The sequence below is a fragment of the Alligator mississippiensis genome, chromosome 1, assembly GCF_030867095.1.
Source record: "Alligator mississippiensis isolate rAllMis1 chromosome 1, rAllMis1, whole genome shotgun sequence".
NCBI lineage: Eukaryota > Metazoa > Chordata > Crocodylia > Alligatoridae > Alligator > Alligator mississippiensis.
Genome location: NC_081824.1, coordinates 388,389,894 through 388,410,519, shown reverse-complemented (window position 1 = coordinate 388,410,519; position 20,626 = coordinate 388,389,894). Strand labels below are relative to the sequence as shown.

Sequence of the window (20,626 nt, the reverse complement as noted above, 5' to 3'; positions counted from 1 at the left end):
TCTGCACAGGCCTCTCCGGTTAGTTAGTTGTTTGTATATTAACTGTTGCACAGCTACAAATTCTTTAGCTCTGGGAAGCTCACCATCATCAAGTTAAAAGGAGAAAAAAATGCATCTAAAATACTGTGGAGTTAGCTTACAAGAATATTACCTGCTGCGGCTTGGGTATAGGCTTGTGTTTTTCATTTCATTCTATTCCACTTTATCAAGAGGACACTAAAAAGACTTGCGCATACGAGAACGCAAAACCTACCCGTTGGGCTCAGTAGAATTCTGTCTCAGAAGAGGGGACTTAACGCTCTGGGATCTTCCATCCTGGAAAGCAATCCGCCTCTTGGCACTGGATGGTGGGTGGCTGAACGTGTGTGCACGCCTTCTGAACTGGGGAGAATCCGAGTCCTCCTCAGGAAATGGCTGCCAGCCTGAAGACACCGGGGAAGCTGGAGGAGTGGCAGGAGGTGAATCACTAGGAGAACAGTCCTGAAAGAAAAATCAGTTGGGAATGAGGCCTTCCCCTCTGCATGCTGTGACAGCTGAACAGACTCTACAGTCCATCAAGAGACTGAAGAGAGATTGAAGCCTCTCCCCTTTCTGGTCATGGCCTATTGTATGCTAATTATCAGCTGTGCCACCAGTGCCAGCAAATTTTTTCCAAGAATGTCTTCGAAATAGCAACATCCTTTTTAAAAGGAAGAAAAAAGTATAATGGGTATACTCAAAGCACTCAAAACTAACAGGGCACTCATCTTTGGAGCACATGCTGAAGAGACATCTTGCTCTTTCAGTAAAATAAGTAAGCTTGGGAAAAATATCATAAGAGAAGCTGCTTTTCAATAGTTTTCTCAACACAACATGAACACATTTCCTGTACTGTCAAAGTGATATCCTGGAAAAGGAGCCTATTATTACACAGTCAGATTGCAAAGTGTAACAGGAAAAAAATCAAATCATGAAAGCTGTTGCGTATCCTTGTCTCCAGGGAAAAGGTGTCATCCAATCAAATACTGTGTGAGGTGAGGTAAGTGGGAAGGCACTAAAAACAGGAAATAAAAAAATTGAACAAAAAACTGGTTTATGCAGAGGGTACCTCTTAAAAGGACAGCCACCAAGTAATTAAGACCCAAATTTCTAACTGAATTAACCAAGGTTTTTTTACCTGTAAAAAAGTAAGGCTTTTCTCAATTTAGGTTCTTTGCTTTTACAATTATTTTATAGGACTTACTTCATCTGAGTGGTTGAGAGAGAAGCAGATTAGAGGTTGTTAGTTGGATTATAAAACAAATAGCAAGCATAAACAATAAGAAGTAAAGATAAAAACGTTTCAACTTTAAGAAGATGCTTTCGAAAACTGAAGTAATCTTTGTGGTAGATAAGCTCCCTTGAAATTTCTCTTCATAAATGCACTGTTCTTCAAAAATCAAAAAGGAGATTGGCAACAACATTCCAGTTTTGCTTAAATTTTGCTACATACCTTGTCAGAAGCAATGCTATTGCATCGTTCAAAGCTGTCCATACTTCCTAGACGGCCTCGCATTCTGTTAGCTCCCTGCAGAAATACAAGTGCCCAATTTTATCATATTTTATTCCTCATAGTATGATTAAGCCAATTTGTTCAAAGAGAGCACAGGACAAAAACAGTCATCTTAAAATGTAAACCTGGAAGAGGTACAGATGAGCAACACAGCAAAACATCTGCCTGAACCACTATCTCTAATCAATGCAAAATCCTTTGATTTTAGAGTACTAAATTTGTTCATTCAAGTGTTATATTTATAGACCATGTGATGGCTCACACTCTCATAAATGTACCTCCAAGAAACAAACAAAAAGTATAATTAAGAATGTAAGGATTTTTTTTTTTAATATGCACACAATAAGTTCTGAGAAGGGGAGGAAAAAGGCTTTTAATTCCTCTCATGAGAACACTCTGGAGTGTAAAAACCTTTTATGATCATAGGAAAGTAGGGTTAGAAGGGACCTCATGAAGTCAACTACTCCAGCCCCCTGCTCAAGGCATGATCATCACTGACCAAGCCATCCCAGGAAAGCCTGTCTGACTTGCTTTTGAAAGTTTCCAAGCATGGACATTCCACATTCTCTAGGTAGCCTATTCCAATACCTGCCCACCCTCAGTCAGAAAGTTCCTCCTAATCTTCACCTTAAGATTTCCCCTGCTGAAGCTTGAGACCTTTGCTGCTAATCCTATCCCTTACAGCTACAGAAAAAAGCCCATCTGGTCTGTAATCACCTTTCAGGTAATTGAAGACTTATCAAATCCCCACTCAGTCTTCTCTTCTCCAGGCTAAATAACTCTAGTTCTCTCAGCCTTTCCTCATCAGACTGGTCTCCAAAACCCTGATCATTTTTGTTGCCTGCATTGGATTCTCTCCAGACTGTCCACATACTTCTTAAACTTCAAGGCCCAAAACTGGACACAGTACTCCAGGTGTGGGCACACCGGTACGAAGAATGGAAAAATCACTTGCTTTGATTTGCAAGTAACACCACTCCTGTTAAAACAACCCAGGATGCTGTTGACTTTATTCTGCATGCAACAAGAACGCACTGTTAGCTCATATTCAGTTTGTGTTCCACTGTAACCCCAAGGTACTTCTCTGCAGTACTGCAGCCCAGCCACTCATTCCTCAGTCTGTGTTTGCACATGTGGTTATTCCATCTCAAGTGCAAGACTTTGCACTTGTCGTGGTTGAATCATCTTGCTGGTTGTGGACCATTTTTCCAGTCTATCCAGGTCATTCTGGATCCTAGCTCTGCCCTCTGGAGAGTATGCGATTCCACCAAATATCTGGTCATCCAAAACTTTGCTAAAGCTAAAATATGCACATGACCCCATCATCCAAATCATTAACAAAGCTGTTGAACAATGCCAGATCCAGGACAGACCTCTGGGGAACCCCACTTGATGCATTGAGCCATTGAGGACAACTCTGAGTACAATGATCCAATTAGTTACAAATCCATCTTACAGGACTTTCATTTAGTCTGTATTCCTTAGCTTCTTAGCAAGGATATTGCAGAAGATTGTCAAAAGTCTTCCCAAAGTCAAGGTACGCCACATCCACTGTTGTCCCTTCATCCACGGAGCTTGCCATTTTATCATAGAAGGAAATCAGATTGGTCAGGCATGGACTTGCTTTTGGTGAATCTAAGCCGACTGTTCCTGATCACCAGGGATCCTGTGGCATTGCATTTTAAATCGTGGAAAAAAATGTAGGTTTTGTAGTTCCTTTTTATTCGATTTGAAAAAAAAACAGGATCCCCGATGATCACCTTCATCTCCTCTAGGTGCTTCACAATAGAGTCCTTGGGGACCTGCTCCATGATCTTGCTGGGTATAGAGGTCAGTGACTGGTCTGTAGTTCCCCAAATCCCCTCTCACCTTTAAAAAAAAAAGAGATGGGCACTACATTTGCCCTTTTCCATTCATCCAGGACACCACCCAACATCCATGAGTTCCCAAAAAGGATTTCCAAACAGTCCAAAATTACTGTAGTGTGCATCCCATCTGGCCCTGTAGATTTGAAAGCAACTAGCTTTTGTAAGTAATCCCCAACCTGTTCTGCCATTAATCTAGGCTGTTCGTCTCCTCCCCTATATCTGCTGCTAACTGTACTTATCAGCTAGTAGCAGCCCATATTTGTGAAAAGTGAAGTAAAAAAGGCATTTCCCTTCCTGTCATTAAGATGTTCCTGTCCTAAGTGATGTAGACTGCAGAAGATTCCCAGGGTCCTCTTTGCTAAGACACTTCTTATGATCTGAATGTACATAGGGATGAGGGCAAAGTAAACTACTTCAGCAATCGTTTGGAAGAACCAAATGCCAACAAGTCCATGAAAAGGTTATGTTTGACTTCACATTTGTTCCTAGGGTAAACACCACCACATTAAAACTCTTAAGTTTTTTTTATTTCCCCCCTCCCTTCTATCCTACATTACATCATATGTCAACACAATGCTATACTGCAGAGTTGTCCAGCTCACGGCCCAGAGGCCACATGGGGCCAGTGATGGGTGAACTTCCTATTTGTGGGCTTTGCACATGGTGGCTGCTGCTCTTCCTACCTCTCCTCCTCCTGCTGCCAAGGTCTCCAGGTTCCTCTCCCCATTCCAGCTTCTACTTCCTGCCCCTACCTCAGAGGTGGAGCAAAACAGCTTGGGCAGCCATTGTGATATAAAGTTAGGAGCCCAGGGAATCTGCAAAACCCACGTGGCAGGGGGGGTTCACCAACTGCTCAGAAGTTGAACATCCCCAATATATTGGAACAGGATTGGTACTTACAGGGAGTGGCCAGTAAACACACTGAATGACTACAAAAGAGAAAACTTGTTAGGCTGCAGTACAGGATTGTGAATATGCCAAGAGCTGTGGCTCTCAACTTTTTAGACTCAAGCCATCCCTTGTTAGGCTCAAGGTACACCTTAGAATGTGCCTGCCAATAATAGACCAAGTTTCCTGTTGTAAAGAATTCAAACACCACAACAGGTCAAAATAATTTTGATATTATGGCTTCCTGTTTGAAGTATTTGGATTTATCTTGTGAATCACACATAGGTGCTTGCATACCTAACAGTCCCAAAGTTGCATCGCACCCTAAAAAGCACCACAACCACCCAGAATCCTGTAGAGAATCACTGCTGAGAGCCACCAACTGAATTGTGTCAACTAAGTGACGCTGCTGCAGCAGAGACAAAGGTTCTGGGATGCTAAAGGAATACACACAGGTAGTTATTCTGCTTTGCAGAGACTTCAATTGAAGTGTTTCATCCAGGTTTTGTCACTGCAGTTTTAGAATGATGTAAACAAGTTGAAGAAAGTCCAGAGGAGAGTGATCAGTGATAAGAATGGATTTAAAACATAAAACTTATGAAGAAAGTTGAAAGAATTCAGTTTGGTTAGTCAGGAAGAGAGAAGGCAAGGGAATTCTGTAAAACTACATCCAAGAAGGGCTATTGATCAATTGCTTTCCATGTGACAAGAGGTAGGTCAAGGAAATAATGGTCTTAATTTGCAGCAAAGGAGATCATGGTATTAGAAACCAGGAAGAAAAGCTAGATACAAGAATATTAAGAACTGGAATGAGAATTTTGTGCATCTCCAGTATTGAAGTTTTTAAAGAACAAAATAGACAAGCATATGGTCTTGGTATATTTAATCTTGCCCTAGGACAGTCTTGGTCTAGATGACCTTTTGAGATCTCTTGCAGTTCCAAATTTCTCCAAAATAAGTGGAAATATGCCTTGAGATGGTATCTATAAACTGTTGCTGTGCACTACTTCCATACTTAAAACCAAGATATGCAAGATCATACTTGTTTTACAAGCTGCTGATAAACAGAGGGCAAAATAGTTCCTCTCACTGTATTCACAGCTCTAGTTGCAGTTGTGCAACATCAACAAAAGTAACATTTTTTTCAGGTTACTTTTTCTGGCCAGAGTTTTAGTCCTGGAAACCAAAACAAATGTCAGTGCCCTTGATACATGTCATACTAACCAAAGCCTGCATTACACAACCCTCTTTCTTTACTGGCTTCCCACATACCAGAGAAATAAACAAAAATATTGCAAATTAATAGACTGAAAAAATTCACTGAATAGCAGTGTTGTTTTTGGTCATCAAAACATGTCAGTTCTTAGGTCAGGAAACCCCCCTGTCCCCCAACCTATTCTTAGTCTGGCATAGACTGGGAACAACCTTCACAAACTGTATTTATGATGTTTGAGGTCAAACAGGTTATATTTATTTTTCTGAGACCCACAGCTAGGAAGCCAGTTTGTTTTCAATGCAGTCCTGGCACAAATAAGATCACTTCAGCAAAAACAAACAAAAGGGAAAGTGGCATTCTTTGCAGCCTTCTATTTTAATAACATCTTACTAGAGCAGAACACAAAAGGACATGTGCTTCTCATTTATAGTCTAGCTGTAAACCCTATGCAGGTATTAGTAAATAAATTACACTTTCAAGTAGTGAGAGGTAGTTAGCCATGTCTGTCTGAAGTCTAGTCAGCAAGGATGCTGGTTTTCTCCACCTTAAAAAAAAAATAAATAAATAAATAAATAAAAAAAATTCAATTTTTGGTTTTAAAAAGAGGAACCCCAAATCCATATTTTCCATAATTTAAATGAAACACCACTAATATCTAGGTATCTAGGGAAAGGCCAGTAAAGAAAGTGGGTTGTGCAACACAGGCTTTAGCTAGGAAAACATGCATCAAGGGCATCTAGATATCATGGCATTTCATTTAAGTCATGGAAAAATGTGGATTTGGGGTTTGTTTTTTTTAACTGAAAATTGGGGATTTTAAAAAAGTAAGAGAAAACCAGGATCCTGCTAAATCAGAAGGCAGGGTAGATATGCATTTTTATAGACTAACTGAATAAGACTGCCCACCACAGGGTTTTGTGAACCCAAGTTCACTTTGTCAGATGCTGTGGAAGTTTAAGTGACATGAATGGCACAGTCCTAATTAAGCAGTTTTGTACCATGAGAGATGTGAATACATCACCAACAAGTACAACTTAAGTGTGAGGGTTTAAAAAAAAAAAAAATAAAAATAAAAAAAATTTTTTGAACACCTTTAAAAATTGATGCTCTATAAGCACATCCTTAAAAACAAAACAAAAAAAACACATTAAATAAATAACTATGAAATAACTAACAACTTTTTGCCTGCAACAAAAGCTTGGAAGAAGATTTTATTCAAAGATAATAAGTTGTCTTCTAAACTATTCAAGTATTTTCTTTACCAAGTTAAAATGAAGGTAAGTTTTAGGATTAAACTTTAATAGCATCACGGCACTAGACATTTATGCATGCCTTGTTGGGTAGCAAAGAGGGGCAGAGAGCATGGAAGTCACTGGGAGGTAAAGAAATAAATACTTAAAGTCTAACCCTTGGATCAGTGATAGGCACTGCAAAAGAGACAAAGAGATGATGCCCCACAAAGCAAATATATTTTACAACACAGATGGCAAAAAAGAAACATGAGAAGTTGCTCTCTATTTCTTTAAATTCGTGTTTAACAAAGCACTTGGCAGTCAGAACTTTGTGTTAGACAGCATACACAAAAAAGTTGTTCCTGCTCCAAATATCAGGACATGTATCATTTCCCTATCAGTCTTGCAGGATGTTTCTTAACTAACTTTTATATTAATTAAGCCATTAATGGGAATAAAAGGAAAAAAACCAAAAACACTGTTGAACCAATTTCTAGCTTGCAAAATTCTGGTATGCTTGTGTTCTAAATCCACTGTAGTTACATGTGCAAGGCATGTGTCACTCCAAAATCCTGCACTTACTAGGAATATACCACGTAACCAGATACTCTATGATAATAACAGGCAGGCCTAGAAGGTCTGGGTAATGTAACGCAGGTAATGAAGACAACCATTCAGGTTATTTTGTCCAACCTCGACTGCACAAGATTCCTTCTACTATGCACTATAAAAACACTACTGAAGCAGTGACCCTGGTGCTAGAGCAGCCCTCCCTTCCCTTCCAGTGCTGATCTGAGGGTGGGGTGGGGTGTAGCCAGGCCCCAGTAGGATTAGAGAGGGGTTCCCCCCCTTGATAACAGAGCATTTACCAGCTGTGTTATCAGCATTTCACCCCATCAGAAAACAAATAAATAGACTCTCATTAGTTCAAGCTCTTCTTAAAGTAGGAACAGAGGGACATTACCAGCTGAGCTTTGATTGGCTCCAAAAAACCCTAACCCAACACTGCTATCTGCCATAGCATGGACCATAGCCAGCATGTGGTCTGCTAGCTAATGCTGAGGTGTCTAAGGCAGAAGGGATGGGGAATTCCTGCTTAGCAGGGAAGGGGAAGGAAGATGAAACCAGGCAGATGTTGCCGTGCTTGCAAGTCTCTGCCAGAGTTGCAACCAGAGAGCAGATGGGAGGGGCCAGCTCTGCTGTGGAGCACAGAGCCCCACCCAGCCCAGAGAGCATGCTTAGGAGTCTGATTTAACTCAAACCAGCAAGGGGTCTGGGACAGACATTGTATAAACTAGTTTGAGCCAAATCAGTTAAGTCTGATACTACATTCAACCAGGTTTATCTCAAAGCTGGTTTATGTGAACGGAACATCTGTTCTGTTACAGGTTTAAACCAGTTTCTGATCACTTAAACCGGTTTGTGTGTAATGTCTGTCCCTAGCCAGAGTGTTTGTTGGGCCTTTCTTCTCCTACACTGACACCCCATCCCCAGAACACCTGCTCTACAACAGCATCCCCTATTGAAAAAACAAAAACAAAACAAAAAAAAAGACCTCATGAAAGCATAATCTGGCTCTGCTGAAACTTCCTTAGCCTGATGAAGGGTTTTTGAACCCAAAAGCTTGCTTAATAAATTTTTTCCAACTATTTAAGTTGGTCTAATAAAAGATATTAGATTCACCCAAAGAACCTTGTTTAATCTGGCTCTAAGAGTCATATTCTCTGTAGACACAGAAAATAAATAAATCCAACAGAGTACAATTATGGCCATCTATCACCATTTGATATTTCCAAGTACTAGAACTGCACAGATCTTTAAAGTATTGTTCTTCAGCCACTTTTCTGTGCACAGGTCATATTCTTCTAGCATCTCAAGTGCTATAAAAATCCTCATCTTTATGTATAGTCAGATTAAAGTGATCTAAATAATGCTAGCTATTGCCCTACTCCATCAAGGCATTTAAAGCCTATTCCTAAAATTTAAGCCAGAGTATTTCCAGATTTTAGTGGGATGACATGTGCTTAAAGAGGTAAGTATATGAAGTGCTTGAGTAGAGACAAAACAAGACATTTTTGCTACTTAAACAATGTTATTAGTTGTGACTAGTACATCCAGGGGAGGATCCAGGAGGTGTTCACTTGTACCCCATCCCCTTCAATTCCCACACCACCCAAAAGTTGAAAACCAACTGTCTGGCAGCAGCATTTCTTCTCAGGCAGTGTTGAAGGAGTCAATTGACTTCATGGCTCATTATAAATCTATCTGATCCCTTCTAAAAACTCTTCGTTCTACAGGTGTCTTCTTTCTAAATGGCCATGACGTTCCACACCAATCTCACTATCCTTTGCTTTGCATTCTGCCGTCTGTTAGAATCAGCTATTTCACACTTCTGCAGATTGTCAATTCATTTCAGTGAAGTTATGCGTTTGTGCTTCAGTCTTGAACTGAATAATATGGCCCTAGCCATTTCCTATTATTAGGAAAGCTTCTAGTTTATTTTACTGGAAAAAGTGTTGCTTTATAAATGATGCATCTCACCATGTACACCCCACTTTTCAAAATTCTAGATCCACCCATGAGTATATCATGTTACCAGATCTATTGCGGAATAACTGGGAACACCTTACTGAACTAAGGCCTAAATCCTTTAGTTACAATGTACTTCTATAGGCACAGGCCATCCATTTATGCAGATTACCTGGCCTAGCAGTCTACTGAGCATGTAGATGCTGATTGATCACTCTTGCACCTTTTTTCATTGTTCCTTTTCTTTCTGCTGTCTACCTGCTGTCACTTGGCCTTTTATAGTCCAAGTTAAAAAAAACAAAAAACAAAACAAACCCTCCCCCCCAAGAAAAGAAAAATACCAACCAATAACCATCCCATTTAGAAGTAAATATATACTGTACGTTAGTGGGCTTTTCTGCGTGCTTGTAGTTTTTAATGATGTCACAGCTTGGCTAACATGGAATGAGAACCCCTTGTACTTTTAGGGGTAATATGCATAGTGTATCATGTGAATTAACATTATGTTTGTATAGGACCTAGAATTAAATATTAAACAGTTAAAAAAATAAAGTAAAGCTACAGACTTGAAATATACTTCACTAGAAAAAAAGATCAAAATACTGATGCTTTTACCTCCTCCTCCCATAATCAAACAATTCCTTGAAGAATTGTAATCCACCATTTGGATTGACAATAATATGCATTTTCATCATCCTTCCAGCCACCTCAGTTGCTGCTGCTGGACACTCATTTTTCACAAATTGCTCCTAAAGCACTTTTCCCTCTTCTGTGCATATTTATGAGAAGCATGTAAACAGATTAAATCTGAAGTCATAAGATGTTACACATACAATCTGACTCCCCAATTTTTAGGCGCCATTTGAACTAAAAAACAGAAATAATAAGGTTGCACTGTGCTTTGGTTCTCATTGTCAAGGATATCTGGAAGTAATAATGACAAGTGGTTAATCTTACCCTCGAGAAGATATTTTCCAGGGAGCTAGTCAAGGATTTCTTGGCCTTGTTTTTCAGAACGTCAAGTTTAAATCTGCCACCACTAGCAGTGTTTTCTGGAATTGCACTGCCAGAAATGTTCTGTTGAAAAAAGCAAAGGCATATTTCAATTTTGACCACACTTTAGGCAACTGAAGTTCTCCAAGAACTAAAACAACATAGCCTGGGCACAAAAAAATATATACGTATTAAAAAAAAAAAAAAATCTAACCTATAGGAAACTAGCTATCTATGCCTCCCCTTCCCTCTCCACTTTTTTTTTTTTTTTTAAAAGAGATTACCTAGATAATTAAGTGAAATTTTGTACATTCTTCTCTTACCAATCAATTTCTTACTGTGCTTAAAAGTTAGTGTTTTGGTCTTACTGTTCCTCCTACTGAAATCTAGAACTACAGTAACTGTTCATGGCTTTTTTGGATGAACAGAAAGAAGCCACATAAATACACACTTTAAAATTTAGCATCTCTACATGAAGCACAACAGTATAATTAAGATAAGCAGACAAGTCAGTCAAAAGCTTCAGTGCCCACTGAGGTATTCCAATACCACCCTGCTTGCAATAGTTAAGGTTTTAGCTGAATAAAGTAAAAAAAAAAAAAAAAAAAAAGCAAGCATAAGTTTTACCGACGGCGCTTCCCCAATATGAATATGCGTCTTCTGTTTAGCTTCACACAGCTGCCGCAGATGCAAGATCACAAGCTCATTTTCTTCTTGGTCATTGGCAGGCTTCATTTTCTGTCAAGAGCAGACAGTTTTAGAGAAGGTGACTTGCCACAACTGTTCTTAGAAGTCAAGCTACCAATGAGACTATGTACAAACCACATATTCATAGACGTTAGGGCTGGAAGGGATCTCAATAGATCGAGTCCGACCCCCTGCATAGGCAGGAAAGAGTGCTGGGTTCAGATGACCCCAGCTAGATGCCCATCTAACCTCCTCTTGAAGACCCCCAGGGTAGGGGAGAGCACCACCTCCCTTGGGAGCCCATTCCAGATTTTGGCTACTCTAACTGTGAAGAAGTTTCTCCTAATGTCCAGTTTAAATCTGCTCTCTGCTAGCTTATGGCCATTATTTCTTGTGACCCCCAAGGGTGCCTTGGTGAGTAGAGCTTCACCAATTCCCTTCTGTGCTCCCATGCTGAATTTATATGTAGCTACAAGGTTGCCTCTCAACCTTCTCTCGCAGAGGCTGAAGAGGTCAGGTGCCCTAGTCTCTCCTCGTAGGGCTTGGCCTGCAAGCCCTTAACCATACAGGCAGTATTGGTATTTTCACTTTAGATGCCAAACAAGCTAATTGAACTAGGGGCTTATGACACCATTTGGTACGTAAGTATTGCTCTGTAAAAACAGACAGGCATTATAAAATAAAAGTCCCTTTCTGAAGATCACTTTAGACTGAGATCTGAACGGCCCTAACTCCTTAGAGACCTAAATACTTTGAAGGACAGGCCTACAGGAGCTCAAGTCACTTCTGAAACTGGAACTTTGGACTATTAAAAAAAAAAAGTGCCCTTTGTGCCAAGCACACTATGAACAACAGTACATTATCAAACTGTTCATCAGCATATCAGATAACCAGGAGAACAGTGAGCCACTGCACTGAGCCAGACTTGCGCCATAAAGAAAACATGGCTTCACAGTAACAGTATTGGGTAACTTACGTCTACATACTCTTGTAGAAATACAAATAAAACATTGTAAATTTAATCTCATTTCCTTCTGGACTAAATTAATGGAATTCACAAAAAAATAGCTTATTTGTATCATGGAAAAGGAATGCAGAGATAGTAGTTACAGCATAAATGTTGTTGCTCTCCCAAGAGGCAACCCCCTGCTTCTTCCTCTTTTGAAGTAGTTAAGTTACCTCTGTCCCTTGCTCGAGACTGCATTTTAAAATGTACTTTGTTAAACTTAAGGGAATTTAGAATGGGTTCTTATTTTTCCCAAGCTCTCACAAATAAGAGATTTCCTAGTCAAAGGGGAGCAAGAATTCTTTAATGGAAGGAAAAAGACCGCATTGCAGAAACAGTGTGCCGTTAACTGGAGTGCAAGTACAGTCCACTGTACTTGTTTATATTACGAATTTCCTGAAGCAAAAAACACATATGTAAGTGTATCTAAGTGAAATTATGAAACCTCATTATTTTGCTTCTGTTAGAAAAGCCTACAGAGCGAGACTGCATCTCTTGCCCGTATGTCTTCATTATTTGGAGCGTGTGAAACACTCAATCTGACAACCTCCTGGCAAGTCAGGTCCCTGGTAGACAAAAATAGCGTTATTGGAATCCACGGGATATTTAGTCCCATCTCCAAATACTGTGCACCCTGCCATGCCACACATGTATGCAAGGATGCACAACATTGGGGATGGGCCATAAAAATTCCTCATGGACACCAGGGGGCTTCCAAGGCCCAATCTTGGTGCTCAGCTGAGAGTTAGAACTGGGTGTGAAAAAGCCAGGTCTAAAAGCCACATATGAAGCACCGGGCTGGAAAGACTTTCCTAATTTTGGATTCCCATGGCCCAGGCTTTGAAACACCATGTGTTCAGCTCATCTGGGCTGTCAGGACACCAGCCAGGGAGGCTTTCCCTGATCTCGGCCTCTCAAGGCCACAGGCTTTTAACATACCAAGTAAGTAGCTCAGGTGCACATGCAGTTTAGACCTAGGATGGCCCTATGTCCTGGCTGGAGACTCTGGGCTGTTCCAAGACCTACCATGGAAATCAGACAGAGGACAGCTAGATCCTAAATCTGTGGCTACCCTGTGTGATCCCAAGACTCAGCTGAGAGTTCGGCTCAGATATGGGGTAGCCTATGTCTGGAACATGCCACAAGGTCAATTTAAGGCACGATACAATACTATCCCAGAAATCTGGATCTCTTTGTGTCTGGTTGGCCATTTTATCATGTTATAAAACTCAAGAGAACATGTGGCATGTGGACTGCCTTCTCCCTTAGGCCCCACCATGATCTCCAAGGTTAGTTGAAAGCAACCTCATGTAAGCACCAATAGTATGTCAAGTCCACTCAGCAAAAACATGTGTGAGGGCTCTCTCAGCAGCTGCTCCTCAGCTTTACAAAGTCCCTTCTTGAGGCCTGCCAGAGGCCAACCATGGACTTTGTTTGAAAGTGATGCAAGACCTTCCTATTTCAGCAGACACTTAGCAAGCAAAGCCTGGTTCAGACTGTTTAGTGGGTCTCTTATTTTGATATTTTTCTTGCCCTTAAGTTGTTCTGTTCTCTTACTGGAAGCTGCTCTGAGCCTTTGTTGGGAAACTCAGCATATAAAATCATATAATTGTTACAATTTATGGCAGGGGTGTTGGTTGTAGCCATGTCAGTCTAAGGACATAGGCACATTTGGGTAAATGTGATGCTTTTTATTAGACCAATTAAATAGTTGGAAAAAAAAAAAAAAATGTTCTTTGCAAGCTTTTGAGCACAAACACCCTTCTTCAGGCATAGGGAGATTCTGATGTTGTTCTGTGTTCTCCTGGATGGAATGGAAGCCAAGATGCAAAACACAGGTCTGTGAAAATGCAAGTGTGTGGCAATGAGGATCAGAAAGATGGGAAACAATAGGTGCGAGACAGGTAGGTGGGGGGGGGTGGAGGTAGGTGTTGACCTGCTGAAAGAATGCAATTGGTAAAGTGTAGGGAGGTTTCCTGGGGTTAGTCTGATGGTAGGCAGGTTATAATGTACCATAGATCTAATGTCTACATTTTATCGATGATTTTTTGTATCCAGTAGATTTATGAAGTGAAGTTTGTAGGCTCGTCTACAAAAGTTGTTTTGTAAATTCCCTTTGAGGAATGGAACTGATAGATAGGACAGAGTGTGGTTGTCTTGTGAGAAATGTGTCCCCAAAAAGGTAATTGGGTATTTCTGTCTTGACAGATTTCTGGTGTGCGTTCATTCTGGTGCTCAGTTGTTGTTTAATTAACAAGTCAATAGAGCTGCATGGATTTAACAAACAAACAAACAAACAAACGTCTGATATCAGAACGGCACTGATATAAAGAAAATTGACTGTATTGGAAATTGGCCTGATGGGGCCCATAACTGGCCTGTCCATGCACACAGCCACAGAGCAGTGCATAGGCAGTGAGGAGCACAACCAGGCAGCTTGGAGAGCTGCATGCAGCTGGTAAGTGTGGTGTGATGGAATGGGAGGGGAGGAAGGAAGGAAGGAAGGGGTGTGGGGGGTAGATCCAGGCCCCTGCAGTAAGGGAGGGAGTGGGACTGGGGCAGGTGCTGCCCAGTCAGGGCAAGGCAGGAGTGGGACAGAGCCATGACTTGTCTAAGGGGCAGCTCCTGCTACTGTGTGCACCCCAGGAGGGCATGGGGGGGGCAGCATGTGTGCCCTGATCTGGGTGGGTGGGTGGGGTGGGCTCCTGCTGCAGGTTGGGGCCAGGGCTGTGCCAGGCCCTTCCTGGCACATGGGGCTGTGCTCAAGGCAGGCAGCAGCACTGAGAGGGGAGCTATGGGGGGGGGGGGCGCTACTGCAAATTTTGGGGTAGCTGCAGCCTCCCCCATAGCCCTCTACCAACACTGCTACTCACCTGAAGTGCAGCGTGGCCCAGCTCCTGCTGGGAAGAGCAGAGCAGCCCCAGGCCTAGTCCACAGCTGCAGCCAGACCTACCTCGCATGCAGATCCAGGGGGCACATGACAGTCCTGTGCTCTCCTGGGATGCATGCAGTGGCAGGATCTACCCCCCTTCCCAGCACTCCCTGGACAAGCTGTGGCTCAGTCACGTGCTGCGCCCTGCCCTAGCTGGGCAGTCCCTGCCCCGGCCCCACTCCTCCATCACTACAGGGGCTTTCATCTGCTCCCCAAGCCCTTTCCCTCCCTCCTCCCCTTCCACCACAACAAACTTGCTAGGTGCACACAGCTCCTCAAGCTGCAGGGCTGCATACTGGAAAACAGATCAGCATCTGCTGATATGCCACCTTAAAAGTCTGTTATTGCATCAGCCCCCAAAATCTATTGATGCACCCCTATGTTAATCATGTCATAAAATGTAATATCTGCCAGGTGTTTAGCAACCGATGCCCACAGAGCTGCAGGGAAGGCTTCAGCAGTATTTTGAGATGGCAGGGAAAAAGTGGCTGTAGCTATGCTTTTAATGTGGTCTAGATTGGAAACAGCTCATTTGAATCTACACTCCATTAGGTACCCTCCCTGACATACAAAAAAAAAATGCTTCCCTAACATACAGTTTCACAATATTTCCCTCCTATTTTACAGATGAAGAACTGAAGCACAGTAAAAGGAAATACAGTAAAAACCCTGTCATCTTGCCTTCTAGTAGCCAGAATACTCTATTAACTGGAATTTCCATCTGGCCAGCTGGAGGCAGGGGAAAGCTTGCATCCAGCTGCCACCACCGCCACCCACCACCACACGCTGCCACTGTTCCGCATCTGGCTGAAACATCTACCCCGTGATGCCACTGCTCTGCATCCAGCTGCTACTACCTCCTCCCCACCCCCATGTCCGGTTGTAACTGCCAGCCTCGGGTAACCAGAATTTTTAGATGCCCGACACTCCCCATTCCCTGGATAACAGGGCTTTTACTGTAGCTTTACTTATTATAGACAATTCTAGGACAGAGTTGAGAATTTAACTGTTCCCATATTAAGTGTCTTCAACTGTAATTACAATCTGCTCCGACGCGCTGTATTAAATAGAGTCCGCTGGGGAGTGCTAATTAGCGCACTCGCACAGCCTCTGCGTCTTATGTCTTCAGCATTCCTGCACTTCAAGATGGCAGTGGGAGCACTTTAATAAAGCTTGTTGAAGTGCCCCTGCCACCAGATTTAAGAGTGGGATACTGAATACACAAGATACTGTGGGCACTTCAATTCGAGTGGCTCTCAGAACCACTCTAATTAAAAAGTACCCCCCACCCCCAACCCCTGGAGCACATGTAAAGATGCCCTATATTACAGTAGAGTTTTGACACATGAACTCAACAGTTCATGAAAAATGTACATAGGTTTTCAAATTATACCTTAGAAGGAAAATATGCATATTTACCAACTTAAAAATATTAGTCCATTGACAGAGAAGGCAGCAACTTCTACCTTACCTGAACACGTTCAAAAATGTCTGCTTGTTCATTATCAGTAAGTGATGACAGGTGTCTCTGAATGACAAGTTTGGCTCTTGGTGGGTAAAGACCTAGGGGTGGGGAGGGGAGACAAAAACATTTAGTAGGTCCTCTTAGCACTAAGTGAGAATACACTGTTATTTTTTTATTGTCCATCCAACTATAGCATTTGAGATGATACACTTTTCAAAAACAAATTAGAATATAAAATGATAATAAAATCAAACATAACTAGTTTTTTCAATTAGCCCTGCCCACTTAATCTGCTCACATGGGGTAACTGTGCACAATATTTTCATAATATAGTTAAAACATAGGACCCCCTTTCTTGCAAAATCATACTGAATATAAAAAGTTAATCCCTTATTAAAATAAGGGGCAAGAAATCCAGTGACAGAGGGTCCTTCAGTTTGTAGACCCCTATATAAAAGAAAACTTCTCCCTCCTTTTCCCCCCCTCTCCCTCTCTATCTTGCTCCCAACCTGCTCTACTCTGTAAACAAGTCAGGCTGCTTCTTTCCTCTGTCTGCCCTCTTTAAATGATCCCTCTGCTGTCACACAAGGCAAAGACAAAAGACCGTAGACACAGTCTCCCTATTTACTGTTCCTGTGCCATAGTGATTCCAGCTGCAGGAAGAATCCTGCTCAACCTCAAAAGCTTAGGGCCTATATCACCTTCTATGCAAACAGCAATTCATAAAGACTTCCAACTCAGCCAAATGTTTGTAGCTTTTCACAGGGAGATATACCCCAGTGAAGCCCCAGAAAAAAACCCAGCTCCAGAAAGTAATGTCTCTTGGTGTGCCTGTATGTTATAAGAAGCTTTGATGTTAAGAAATAAATTTTGGCCAAGCATCAAATTTTTCCCCAATCCCCATTTTGGAAAACGTTTTTCTTTTTGGAGGAAAAACTAAAATAAAAATAAATCAAGAAATGGTTACAGCTACAGATGAGCACTCAGCATGGAAATGCTCAATCTGAGTGGTTAAATCACAGCAAAGCTAGAAGCAAGTGAAGATGTTGGTTATAAAAAAAAAAAAAAAGTGTTTAGGCAGCCTTAACAGGAATCTTTGCCAGCCAGGCCTATAATAAAGCTGACAAGCTTCTGCTTTGTCTAGAGCCCAGCCTCACAGAAAGGGGGCAGAAACTCAAAACACTTGCTATATGTTTTTTAGTCTCAGGACAAAGTTTTCAGAAACCACTTTTTGAGTACTTAAGTTGACAAACATCTGGTTTTCAGGTGATTGGTGGTTCTGCCTTTATCTCCCCCCCCCCCCCCCCACACACACACACACATCCCCACACACAAAACAAAACAACAACCCAACCAGCCAAAACAAAACAAACTAGCCCTTGCTAACATTAGGCATCCTGTATCCTGGAAACCTAAAGACCCCAAACAATTTATTAGTTGCTTTTGAAAAGTAGGAGTTATGATGCAGCACTTTAAGAGCTGTTTTATATGCATCAGTGGAATAAAGAGGTTTTCTAGGAGTTTAGCTTTGCATAGAGTAAGGTGGAGAATTAAGAAAACTGACACTGCTGAACACTTCTACTGCTCAGATGGGAGACATGTATCCATTCACTACAAAATTGTTTCCTGGCCAAGATTTCTCATGCTTTTCATTCACTAAAAGTAAATGATACTATTTCACAAACAACAGCTACTATATAGTTTATTACAGTATCTCCAAACAATTATAAGGGAAGGCCTGCTTGCTGTAATCTACTAGTTTGAATACATGCACCACTGCTTTCAGAGAATAGAGTACATCAGACTTGGGTAATACAGGTTTATTTTTAATGTTGTTGTAAAGTGTTATTAAGAATTATATTTTGCCATACTTAGCTTCCTTTTAAACTTTAGTGGAAATCGTGTGTAGCAATCTGAAGCCAGACAGCAATTCTAAATGTTTGACATTTGTTTATCTTAATTTTGTATTTGCTGTAAGAGAATTAGGCAGTGAAATATGTGAAAGACTGGTGGTTTTTCTTTTGGACTCTAGCAAGAGAAAAAAACAGCAGAACAGAAAAAATCTCAAAGCCATGGGTTTCATCACTGTCCCTTCCTTGACCAGAATAGGGGCTTCAAAACTGTTCAAAGCAATATGCATAAACATTCTTCCCATATTAAAAAAAAAAAAAAAAAAAAAAAAGAACAGAACAGAAGAAAAAACATTTGAGAGAAGTATAACATTTAGCAACAAGAACTTAATGGACCAGTTTAGAAAATAAATTACAAGAATCATCACTTCATTATATAATATACTATTTAATAAGTGGTAGACAATTTAACATGTCTACAGCCATGGGAGTTCAAATGCTATCAAGACTCAAATGAGTAAGACAGCCAACACAAGTTCAGAGCACACAGTAGGGTCCAATGAAAGTAACAGTTGCAAAGTAACGTGCTATGAAGCTTCAAAAGAAAAACAAAACAAAAACATATCTGACTTAGGAAAGTTGCTACCTTCGATTCTTTCACAGAGTTTATGTAAGGAGTGCATAGGACAGGCCTCACAGAGTTTAATCTGAGTCTTGGCATTCTGTAGAGCTGCAGCCGTGCTAAAGGCTTGTTTCAGGGTAAGCATTATCTCATCAACCTGGAAGGAAAAGGAAAAGAGACTATGAAAAGTCTGAGTTTTTGCGTTTTTATACTGAACTGTTAAAATATGCTTGCAAGTCTGTGCTGATGTATATCAGGCAAGTGCTTGATATTAGGAATGGTTATTTACTCTTTATAGAGCATAACTCGGTCAATAAATTACAGTAGTGTAATAGTCAAGAAAACCAAGTTCTATTGTTGCCCTGTGGGGTCCTTATATCTGTATATATTGGGCACTTTAGCGGGGCTTTTTTGGCACTCATCTAATAGCCAATTGACTCAGCTTTAGATAAAAGCACCAAAAAGCCTTGCTGAAGTGCTTGATCCACACAGAAGCTGCAGGGCCAGGTCAAAATAACATGCTGCTTACTCTGGTAAAACACTTTGGGGGGGGGGGGGGGGGAAGAAGAGGGGGCCTTAGCATCTGCAAGCATCCTTAACCTGCATCTTCCCTTTCCCAACCCTGCATCAACCAACTTCCAGTGGGTCACTGCTGACCCTTATAATTAGACTGCAAAAAAAAAAAAAAGCTCAGGAGTAACCATGAGTGGTTCCATGTGCCATCACTGGGGCCATGCTCTGTCTTGAAAACCATACGTTGTCCATGGCAGACAGATTCAGGAAGAAGTATACATATGGCCTTAAGGCCAGATTTTAACAAGGTATTTAGGTACTTAAAAGGTATAGCAAAATACCTAATGTTATTTTCAAGAGATCCAATAAGAGAGATAGGTGGTTATTTGTACTGAGAAGAATCTAGCAGCCTACTTCTATTTTGGTCCTTTTGTTGGGGTTGGGGGGTGGAAAGTTACTAGGCACTTGTAAAAATGACAAACATACCATTAAAAACCTGGCTTGGGGCACTTTTTTCCCCTCCAAAAAAAGGCTATGCAGTTCCCTAGACCAGTTTCCTTTTGTGCTCAAATGAAGAAAGTAAAAAACCTAGGATTGTAAAGCACTTTGCATTTTTTAGAGTGGAAAAAAAAAAAATCTCTCAAACCATTGGTCGAGTCTAGTTTCAAATACAGCACCTAAAACACTGGTCTGACACCTCAAATCAGCGTGTAGCTGCTGAATTAGGCACCTAAAATCTGAAGTGTTGCACATCCATAACACCTTTCAAAAATCAGATGGTTTTGCACTGCTGAAAGTCAGGACAAAAAATATGCAATTAAAAGGCACTCAAGCTCGAAAATTGAATCAGTTCTTGTACAGCGATTTCAGCTTTTCACTTTTCAGTAGCCTCAGAGAGAATTATTTGTTCCTGCCTAATTAACTTTTTAGCTTGGATACATGCTAGCAACATTCTGGAACACAAGAGTCCTTAGGCAAACCAACTGAGTACATCTCCCTCAGCCTCCGTCACTCATTAAAGAATTAGGTTCTTTACCCATCTTTTTTTTTTTTTTTTTAAAGCCAAGAACAAAAACAAAGTGTTGCAGTTAGATCCTGCCTATACATCAGAAACATTGGGGAACTTTTTCTCAGACTCCTGGATCAAAAGATTTGAAGACAGGGTACTAATTTCTTTGTAAAGTAACAACTGATTCACGTGTATTGTTTTCCTGACAAGACTGCATTTGAGATAGCTGCATTGCTGTACTGAGTCTTTCCCACACTGCAGCATTTGGAAGAGTCAAACTGTTTT

General features: G+C 41.1%; 1 protein-coding gene across 2 annotated transcripts in view; it reads right to left on the bottom strand.

Annotated features, from left to right (window-relative positions):
* The window catches only part of TBC1D4 (TBC1 domain family member 4), a 166,589-nt gene that overhangs the window by 44,818 nt on the left and 101,145 nt on the right, over positions 1–20,626 (bottom strand). For both annotated transcript variants that reach the window (XM_059721052.1, XM_059721015.1), the window contains exons 5-10: positions 18,844–18,976; positions 16,354–16,445; positions 10,885–10,995; positions 10,222–10,341; positions 1,472–1,546; positions 254–480 (exon numbers count right to left, since the gene is read on the bottom strand). In XM_059721052.1, coding sequence (XP_059577035.1) covers positions 254–480; positions 1,472–1,546; positions 10,222–10,341; positions 10,885–10,995; positions 16,354–16,445; positions 18,844–18,976 — 758 coding nt within the window. The remainder of the gene's footprint in view (positions 1–253; positions 481–1,471; positions 1,547–10,221; positions 10,342–10,884; positions 10,996–16,353; positions 16,446–18,843; positions 18,977–20,626) is intronic.